Source organism: Lytechinus variegatus, chromosome 14 (genome assembly GCF_018143015.1).
Source record: "Lytechinus variegatus isolate NC3 chromosome 14, Lvar_3.0, whole genome shotgun sequence".
In the NCBI taxonomy this organism is placed as follows: domain Eukaryota; kingdom Metazoa; phylum Echinodermata; class Echinoidea; order Temnopleuroida; family Toxopneustidae; genus Lytechinus; species Lytechinus variegatus.
This window is the reverse complement of record NC_054753.1, coordinates 7731336-7742516: the sequence shown is the minus strand read 5'-3', so window position 1 is coordinate 7742516 and position 11181 is coordinate 7731336. Positions and strand designations below refer to the sequence as shown.

Below are 11181 nucleotides of genomic sequence, written 5' to 3'. Positions count from 1 at the left end.
GACAGAACTAAATCTTACCTCGGAAGTAGGTGTTTTTGGCCGGGGGGGGGGGGGGTAAAAACACTTCCTTACTTTGATTTGTCAGTGCAGAAATTCTATACACTTGAAAAAGCCCCTCCCCTCCAGTGTGAGTCCAGTTTGAAATTACCATAATAAAAACAACACAATATATTCATCTTCCCTTTTAAATTGATATACATCAGAGCGTCTGAGTGTTGTGTTCAGTGGCCCATGTAGTTATTAATGAATGAGTGAACACGGGTGAAAGGAATCACCTCATCATTATATTCATTCATGGGCGGAAACCTGTCCCCAAGTGTAGGGGGATCAGGGGCTGGAAACTTTGACAAGCAAAATAATAATTATCACCCAAAATATAAGGTCATTTATAAAACTCAACAAAATTGACAAGCCAAAAAAAAAATGTTTTCACCCAAAATGTAAGGTCATTTAGCCCAAAATACATGTATTATTTCGATTGTGAATGATGTATTTTCCTATATCATAAATGACCAAAAATATGAGGTGCATTTGATATTGCACCCCTCTACTATTTTGTAGGGGGAAGCGTCCCCCTGCCCCCCCTGGCATTTATGCCTATGCATTCAGGACGGAGGAGACTTCATCGTCCCTTATATACTGTACCCGGAATGTGTTTTATTGCTGAGCATATAGTGTGTGCGATTTCACAATCGTTCTAGTTTCCAAACACAAAAGGATTGGGCGAACGTTAATTCCTGGACGAACACTAAAAGGATTACCAAGCTGTTTAACGTTTGTGACCGATCACAAAAGCCTTCAAGAGAGAAAAGGAAATTTACCTCCTGTAATACACGTTTCAAACAAAATCATTTATTATCAATTCAGCATAAGATTGGTTTGGAAGAAATCGCAGCATTGACCTTTTTCAGGAAGAGTAGACCCGCTAAGACGCTGGAACAATTTCTTCGTCAGCGCCATCAGGCCAGGAAGCGAGTGATAAAAAATGAGGAAATTATTTGTGATTTTGATGATCGCTTTTAGCATTGTTCAATTCTACATTTACAGCGGCAAGTCATTCCTGAAGTTAGCGAGAGAACGGTTTATAAGATCGAATATTACCAGTTTATCTGATGAATATAGGCCTAATACTATGAGAACTTTCCAACCAGAACGGACGACACCCCAGACGACGGATTCGGTTCCTTTACATGGGTGGTTGAACGATGTGCATTGGAGGCCAGCCCCAAAGCTAGATATATATGACTATTACATAAGTCCTTTTGACAAATGCACGGTCGAGAATGGTAATATCACGTTACTTGTGTTAGTCAAATCAGCACCGGGCAATGGCCAACGGAGGAAGGGGGCAAGGCAGTCGTACATACGAGGAGCGGCGGAGAAGAACGTATCAGCCAGGGTAGTCTTTGTCATTGGAGATTCTGAAGATCAAGGAAAAAGGGACAACATCCAAAAGGAATCTCAAACACACGGAGATATCGTGGGAATTGGATTCCATGACAACTATTACAACCTCACCATCAAACTCATCATGAGTTTTAAGTGGGCAATTAACTCTTGTAACAGTGCCTTTGTGTTGATAACTGATGACGACGTCGTTATTGACCTCGTCACTCTGGTCAACGACCTCAATGCTATACCCCAGACGGAGCGCGCCACGTTCGTTCTTGGGACGAAGGGAGTCGGTTACAGACCGCATCGAAACACCGTCAGCAAATGGTACATCCCTGAGGAATTCTATCCCAACAAGAATTATCCACCGTTTCCATTCGGACACGGATACGTTATGTCACACGAGGTTGTGGAAAAGCTTGTTCAAGTTTCCAGAGAAACACCGGCACTGATACCATTTGATGACGTTTACTGCGGTATCCTGCTTGACAAGTTGGGCATCACAATCCTCCACCAGCCGCATTGGTTCAAAGACCGCCACCCGGTAAAGCATGAGCAAGGTTATTTAAGAATTGAGATACCAGTGCCTCAAATGAAGACATCTTGGGAAACTTTTAAGATGGATATAGAACATGTTAAAAGATGAGTTACTGGTGGGAACGTTACTGTGTTTTTTGTTTGTTATGTTTTTACTTGTTGATGTCATTTTATTATCGTCGTTAGCAGCATGCAGCCATCAATCCTCATCAACACATTTTTCTTGTATTTTACAGCTGTTAGGAATCAGATCATCATTCATATCTATTAGAGCAATAATGTTTAATCATCATTCCTGATCATTAATTGTACCTTAAGGCTATTTACATACAACAAGATTTGCATATAACTTGAAGATATATAGATGTGAAGATAAGCGGAAATCTTGTTTTACATCCGATATTTGATGAAATTTTTAGTGTTATGCTTATTTGATTTTTTATACATTTTTATACATTATGTATACGAAAAACAATATTTTTGTTATGGTGGACTTGCCTTGATCATGTGAATGGGAATAATCGATGGTTTATTTCGTAATAATTCCAATATTGGTATTGATTTTCGCTTGATTTGAATACTGATTATAAATAATATCGACCCAAGAATGGATATGTACAATACAACAACTGAGGAGTCGTATTCTGTTGTTACGTACTCTTAAAGGTTTAACACTTTGACATAGCGGCAAAAAACTTACGAACGAATTCGGAAATGTACATGAATCTCGAGGAATTAGTAATACAATTAGTAATAAAATGTCGATAGATTTTAACAATGATTTATTTTTTTTTGAAATTCTGCAATGTAAAATATTTATTTCACAAAATAAGGATAGAATAAATTGTCTTGCCTGAAATAAATAAAAGGAATATTTGTTATGTTCATTTGAACTCTTTCGTCAGGCGAAAGTGGTGAGGAAATCAAATTCACTTACCATTTCCAGAGAGTTATGAATGAGTTTGAGTAACAGATGAGCTAATATATTGAACCTGTACTGTTAAGCCCAGTGCACCCTATGCGATTCGTTGCGATCCGAATTAAGAGAAATTGTAATTATATCTCATATGAACATTCCAACCAATAAAATCTTAACGATCAGAGTTCAGAATAGTGGTAGGACGACTTAAATCAAAATTCATTCCAATTCAAGCCTCCCTGTATAGTAGGAATAAAAGCAAATTTGATTCAAAATTGTAGGCCTTAATTATGACATCATCATCGGCTGCAACTTGAAGCCGATTTGGACTTAAGGCCTACTCCGACTGCTGACCATGGATCGCCAAGGTTTTTTTTTGCCACAGAGCAAAATCATTTTATTTTTTTCTTACATTATGCCGAACTTCAAAAACAATTAATTTTACTTCTTAGAAATTTCTTTTTAATGCAAAATTCGATTTAGTACATATAAAAAAGTCGTATCGGATAGTGTGCGCTGGGCTTTAAAGAATCATATCACAATTGGCTATCCATGCATGCTTAAACCACAAGTTTAGACCAAAGTTTAAATCAAACCCGAGTTCAGAATACGGGCCATTATGTTTAGGTCAAGAGAATACGTACAAGGATAATGAGAAAGGAGAAGTAGGGGGAGGTGAGGGAAGGAGATAGAGATAGAGAGGGAAAGAGAGAGAGGGAGATCATTTAGGGAGAAAGAGGAAGCAAAGACTGATGAGAAAGAAAAATTGTGGGAGAGAGTAGGAAGAAGGCAGATGCAAGGAAGAAGGAATTAAAGGAGGAAAGAAGGGAAGGAGAAGAGAAAGAGATGGAGAGTGGGGGGGGCGAGTGTAGGAGAATAATCTGCCCTGTTAAACTCGAATAGCATTTTTGCCTCTGCCTTTTTTTGCCTCTGCCTTTTTTTACCTCTGCCAATTTTGCCTCTGCATTTTTTGCCTCTGTCATGTTTTCCTCTGCCATTGGTACCTCTCACAATATCCTTCTGCTCTTTTGACCTCCTTCATTTTTACCTTTGCCATTTTTACCTCTGCCATTCTTACCCTTTCCATTATTATCTAACACCAGCCTTTAAATTTTTTAATTCACATCGTGCAATACACGAGCGATGGATAAAAAACTCACAACATTAAACGGTCGTGTGGTCTGATGGTTAGAGCATTGGACTTATAACCGCAAGGTCGTGGGTTCGAATCCCAACTTTGCCATTATCTCCACTTTAACCCAAAGACCCGAGAGTAGTAAAGTGCGTCCCACAAAAAAACGAAACCGAGATTTTTACAGATGATTTATCATGTCTTAATCTCAAATACAATAGACAAATTACCTATCATTGTAAGGCATATGGTCTCCTCTTTCATTTGAAATAACTTGTTGTTATCTGTTATTTGTTGCTAATTGTTCCTCATTCATGCATGAGTGAGCAAAAACAATTTGAAAAAAAAGGAAACCAAAAGTCTTTTGGCGGGAAGTATCTGAGTTTCAAAAAAGAAAATCAAATTTTTAAAAGGTTCAAAATCTGCTCCTTAATTTGATATCAAATATTTTAGAAAATGGTCAAGAAATAATAAATATCTGTTCGTTTGAAATAAGGCTTGAATTCCAATAATTTCATAAAGTGTAGAGGTTTTACATGATAGCTTTAAGCCTTACCCTACTCTCCGTTTTGTTGGCGATCAGCCATGCAGAAAGTCTTTGCTAACTGCTATTGCTTCGGATGGAAACCGGTGAAAATACGTATGTTTCATGAAATTATGGAAATACAAGCAATATTCGAATAAACATAACTTTGTTATTTCTTGACCATTTTCTCCGGTTTAGCTATCGAATTAATGAGCAGATATTGAAATTTTTAGGCATGTGATTTTCTTTTTGAAATTTTGATTACCCCCCGCCAAATGACTTTTTGCAATCCTTTATTCATATTGTTTTTAATCTCTCATGCATGGATAAAAAATACTCTTTATAAGCTTTAATAAGCTTTACAATGATGGGTCATTTGTCTATTGTATTTGTGATTAAGTTATGATAAATCATCGCTGAGCCTCGCTTTCGTTTTTTTGTGGGCGGCACTTTATAATTATGTTGTCTATAAGGTCTGCAAATATGATATGACTGACTTACCTAAAATGTTTCCTATATAGGTATATCGTCATACCAGCTTGGCGTTTACTAGAAAAAAAACTGTTCTGCCGAGTTCCTACGAGAATTACCATAAACGTCAATTTGGAAAATTAATTTTCTCTACATATACAGTAGATAGCTCAGTGGCAATGCTATATTGTGACCATCCAATTTATTACATTGATATAATCATTAGCAATGTTGAAAAGGTGATGTAAATGTGTAAAACCACTAGACCACGACGTGGGCGCGTCGTGGTCTAGTGGTTCTGACTCTCGCCTTTCAAACAGAGGGTCGTGGGTTCGAATCCTAGCCATGGCGTGTTTTCCTTCAGCAAGAAATTTATCCACACTGTGCTGCACTCGACCCACTCGACCCAGGTGAGGTGAATGGGTACCCGGCAGGATTAATTCCTTGAATGCACCAAGCGCCTTTGGCAGCTGGAGCTACAGCCGGGATAATATATAGTGCGCCACTGAATAGGCAACTAGATAGATCGGCGCCTCATGAATGCTATATATTATTATTATTAAATATGTTGAATAGGCCTATATAAGCAGCATGGGTGGGGATCCATAGGGACGGGCACGCTTTAAATTGTGTACAGCAGCCTGACACACATGTAGGGTCGTATCGACCCCTTTCCCCTAGAGGGACCACAGACCTCATAAAATTGCATTATAAGTAGGTTCTGATTGTTCTGATCTACAACTAAGGAAAAAGATGAAATTTTGAAAAACAATAACACAAAAGAAACCCCTAAAACTTAAAAAGCCAATAAGTAGGAAGACCTTGTTAATAGAAAGACCTTGTAGAAATTTTCAATATTGATTAGGACATTTCTATAGAATATAAATTATCAGTGACTAGAAAGCCCATCTAATTTTGTTGCGTGCCTTATAATCATAGTCAATTTTAAGCATAGGTGACATTTACGCGAATTCTATTTCAATTTCCTTCTCGTGAAACGCAGTTTAAACGAGTGGGTTATCTATCATTTCACCTGACCATGAGTACAGCTCTAACTGAACACCCTCATTGATCTAAATTATACATAAGTCATTTATCTTCCTAAATAGTACGTTCATCGATCTTGATCATTGTTGAACATTATCTATCAGGAATGACGTAAGCGGTTGATAAAAATGCATTTTCAACAATGGAAAATCTGCAAAAGCGGCTTTCAGAGGCTAAATTCGATCATGACATAGAAAAAGTCAATTAACTGTTTGAGGCGATAAATGAGTTGGGAACGGTTAGATTAGAGCCGCCTTTTACCCAAATTGCTTCGGGTAAATGGTTCAGTGGTGTCGGAGGTGGTGGTGAATGCTAGGGGGGGGGGGTGGATCTTTGATTTAATATTGGATGATGCGATGCCGGCGAGAGAATGTAATAATGTGTTTCCAATTACAATGATAACCACCGTCAAAGGCAAGTGGCAGAGGTATGTTTCATTGGAAAATTATACCTGTTATTGAATTATAAGGGATCAACATTTGAAAGCACGATCATTTTGTTTTCTGCGGGTACCAAGGACTTTTTCAGCACTCAAAAAGATTGCTAAGAGGTTGTTTACTGGTTATCTACCATGCGAGCTAGGAAAGTGTGTTCCTACCTATTTTACTGAACGTTTTTAGAGTGAGGGTGGATATACTTTTTCATCTTGAGCGCCAGTTGGAGAAGAAAATGAGGGAATGGTAATGCTATGTTCAGTGCATGCTGATACTTTGTCGCTTTAGATTGGCGTATACAAACGTGTTATGTTTACTATAGAGTTAGTTTGTGTGTCTAAGCTCAGTTAGATATTACAACACGTTTCGTAATAACACACTTTTTTACTCCTTAACTCCTCAGGGAAGGTCCTCTCACATGTAAAATGTTGGGCAACATATCCTGTCCACTGTGTTGAGTAATGTATGTTGGAATATATATATATATATATATATATATATATATATATATATATATATATATAATATATATATATATATATATATATATATATATATATTTATATATATATATATATTCTGGGCAATTATTATCTAATTGATCAAATTTATTACCCAATTATTAGTCTTTATTCAATTTGGGCAGATTTTGACCTATAGTACTGTTGTGTGGACAGTATGTTGCCAAGGGTTGTTTAAAAGTTGGACATCTTTTGCCCAACTATTTTAAGAGTGTATAGGGACATCAGCCGGTGTCGCTTTTAACACCCAGGGCCTCGTTGCATAAAAGTTAGCATTATGGTTATTTTGAAATGCAAGGAATCCTTGATTTTGATAAGATTTTGATCATCGTTACCACGGCAGTTACCTTTGGATGCAACGAGTCCTTGGTTTTACAGTGTAAACTTTGTTCCTTTCTTTGTACATTGGAAGATGGACCCATATAATCTTCGGGATGTTTTGGTCCTGATATTACTCAGTCATCACTTCTTATTGATCTCCCAGCATGCCCAGTGCAGAGGTGAGTACTGATCCCGTAGTTGCCAACTCTAACGCTTGGGGGGGGGGGGGCTGGGGTGAGGCTTAAATCCCCTACCCCACTTCTAAGAATAGAAGATACCCATGTAAAATTTAGATTTTGAAATTCAAAAATGCGCCAAAAGGGGTGATAGAGAGAGATTGGTGATTAGTTTTTAATGTTCATTATGAGCAGCATTACGCTTGATGTGAATATAACTCGTATTAATATTTTGAATGCTGATTTTTCTCTCTCCTGATTACGCCTCCTTGAAAACAGGGATGCATAATTATATCATTCAGAGTGTAATATCACAGCCTTGATTGTAATCAGCGCGCAATATCTATTTTTTTGTCAATCAGTTATGTAAAACAATGAGTTCCTATAGAAAATTTGAAAAATTGCAGATACACTAGATGCCAAACTTCTCGTTGTATGAGATTCTAATATCATAATATATGCACATCCAAATTATATATATTAAAAAATGATTAACTGAAAGAACTTATTGTGGATGGAATACAGCTTGTTTCTTCACTGCGGCAATTCAACCGACTGGTGGTCTCATAAACGATACATTATAGGTCTTTCCTTTCGATAACAAATGATATGGCATTATCTGAAGAGTGGGTCTATTGCACGTGAATCTTGAATCATCACTGTAATGATGATTGCTATCAGGGACGTCGATCTATTGTTCAGATGGGGGAGGGGCAAAATCATGAGTCAACGTTCCAAATAAGGCACTCGATCGTACAACCCCCCCCCCACAGAGGTATATATATATATAAATATATATATATGACTCGTGAGATTCAGACACGTATCTCAACAAATTAATGCGAGCGCGAAGCGTAGGATTATTTATAGTTACTCATGAGGAGGATACACTAAACAGATAAAGCGAGTGCAGAGAGAAAGCTGAAATTTCTTTATATTCTGACCAGAAAGCTTGATATTGTAAGCATTTTTTGGTAGCAATGATTAAGATTGGTATCTAAAAGAACAATAAATGCGAGCGCGAAGCGCGAGCTGAAAATTTTGATATTTCGATATGAAAAAATGACAGATTAATGGATGTTTTTGATTAAAAAACAAGATATATATCCATTCTATTTGCCTATTTAGTAAAGAAAAGTATGTTTTTTTGCTAGAGAAATGTTGCGAGGGCGAAGCTGAAAATTTTTATATTTCAATCTGAAAAGCGGACAGTTTGAGCACGATTTGAAATAAAGAACGATTTGTGTATCTCAATCTCAATTGCTGAACATTACAATCTTATTTTATTTTGGCACATCAGGAATTATTGGGAGGCAAAACAATATGTTTGGCCCCCCATATTTTCATTGGTTGGGCGATCGCCCCCCCCCCCCCCCCCCCCCCCCCCCCCCCAGGATCGATGCCTCTGATTGCTATTGTAATCGCGACTGCGATTAGCATTCGTGATTCTAATCATTCTAAATTAGAATATTTCATAGAATAAAATACAAAAAAATAGTGAGTGGGTGATGTCATCAGTTTGCTCATTTGCATACCGACCAGGGGCCTGAAGCATAAAACTTTTTACCTGAGAAAACTCTGGTAAAAACTGAAATTAATCTGATTTCTGCCATTGACTTTAACACAGGGCGACAACTCTGGTAAAAACAACCTGAGTTTTCTCAGGTAAAAAGTTTTATGCAACGGGCCCCAGGATGTGCAAAAAATGTTGCATGAAATTAAGTGAAACTTGAAAATTACCATAACTTATTTTACATCCAATTTATTATAACAACTTTCAGTGTTATACTTGATGGATTTTTCTCTTTTTAATAGAATCAACATTTTTCTGCCGAAAAATAGTCCTTTGAAAACGTCGTAATAAGTTAGTCATCTTTCAACTGTTCAAGCAAAAATGAAAGACAAACAAAGCTTATTAACACCTTCCCCTTGAAATTTGAAAATGCATTGTGTTCATTTTTCTAATGTGAGCAAAACAGAAAACAAAACGACACATCTTGTAGTGGCAAGTGGAATGATTTTTCTGCCTCGTTGGAATATGAAATAGGCATATATTGTTGGAAAAGGATTTTCTGACTATAGTTCTTTGATACATTACTTTTTCAATATTGATGTGTAATTAGCCCAGTGGTCTTTTCTACACCTACACAGTGGAGTTATACCTTTTGGATGTCTATTATAAAATGAATAGTATCTGCGTTAATATTAAACATCAATTACCTGTTTTAAAGAGACTATGACCGCAATAATAGGAAATTACCCTTAATTTGAAGATTTGTTCGGGTAATCCTTGATGCGATACGAGAAAAGAGTTCTCTGTAAAGACTGATGAATCTATATCAACTGGAATCAATATTTTTATAACAATATATATGACACAAATGGGGAAGCTGTGGATTCATTATGTTTTAATACTCCAAAAGCATAAAGAGTGAAAATGTGATATCCATTAAGGCTAATTAAAAAAATAAATGGGGCACTAAGCGAATATAAAGTAACAAGCCTAATGCTCTAAATAAATCATGTGTAGATGGAGCTATGGTTAAAGATAGTCATACTGCATGTAGAAAAGGAATTTATTGCAGTCATTTGGGAAGAAAGTTAGCTGGAAATATCATACCTGCATGTAGAGAGGGGCTTTTAAACAAACGAAATGATATAGTTCAATGTTTCTTCCTCCAGTTCATAGATAAGAATTACTTCCGATTGTAACTAATTTGAAGGCAGAAAATACTCACGGGTATGCAATACTATGCATTACAAATAGCGTTTTGAAAAATGTTACAAATCTCTTGCAGATTCTCTGCTTCATCTATTCATTATCAGGATTATATCTTTGATTGTCTTTATGGAATCAAAGTTATGTTCTTTCATTGACAGCGTGTAACAGTGGTCAAGTTGAACTCGACGGGTCCTGCTATCATATTTCACAACAGGAGTCCACCTTTTACGATGCCATGTCTTCTTGCGACAGTCTCGGAATGCACCTTGTCTACATCGAATCCCAGGAAGAGCAACAATTCCTGGTAGATATGTTCGTTAACCAAGATTACTGGATGGGACTCACCGGTGTTGCCTGGCTTGATGGTTCAAGTCTCGCCTACGAAGAGATCGGCGAGGCTTCTGAGGCACTCGATCAGGGCGGCGTCTGTTTCGCGATACAGCCGTCGTTTTCTTTCGAATGGTTTGATGCTCCGTGTTCGATCTCGAATTACTACATTTGCGAAAAAGATGGCGGTGAGTTGAAAGGATCTCGAGCTTTTAATGTCCTTTTTTACAAGGGTATGAGGTAAATCATTCCCCTTCCTTCACTCCACAATAATATGAACACATCTATTCATTCATACCCTATCCATAAATCTTTCAATCAACCCAAATTTGTGTTGCTTATAGATCCCTAAGACACCATGGTCCTAAATACTGTGGAACTCTCAACCATATAAAACGACATTCGTCTGTTTAACCATTTGAGGCAAACATTAAATCCATGTTAATATCAAAATGTTTTAAGTAAAATTTCGGTGTCAATGTTTCTGTTTCTGTTCATCGCAAAGTCATTCTTCTTTCGATTTCACCATCACCAATATCTCCATCATGCATGACCATCATCATTTCCATGGCTTATACTTTCTCCATTGTTAGCTTAACATCTACATCTTCATCATTTAAGTTATAAACTTTTTTTTTCGGGGGGGGGGGGGGGGA

General features: G+C 37.2%; 1 protein-coding gene across 1 annotated transcript; it reads left to right on the top strand.

Moving 5' to 3' along the window:
* The first annotated feature begins 674 nt into the window (after positions 1-674).
* LOC121428060 (beta-1,3-galactosyltransferase 5-like) lies at positions 675-2791 on the top strand. The gene has a single exon (XM_041624636.1). It carries the CDS (start codon positions 986-988, stop codon positions 2036-2038), a length of 1053 nt encoding a protein of 350 aa, XP_041480570.1. The 5' UTR covers positions 675-985; the 3' UTR covers positions 2039-2791.
* The last annotated feature ends 8390 nt before the right edge of the window (positions 2792-11181 follow it).

Bases quoted from the DNA above. Each gene is read 5' to 3' on its own strand.
- LOC121428060 (XM_041624636.1), top strand. From the start codon at position 986: ATGAGGAAATTATTTGTGATTTTGATGATCGCTTTTAGCATTGTTCAA.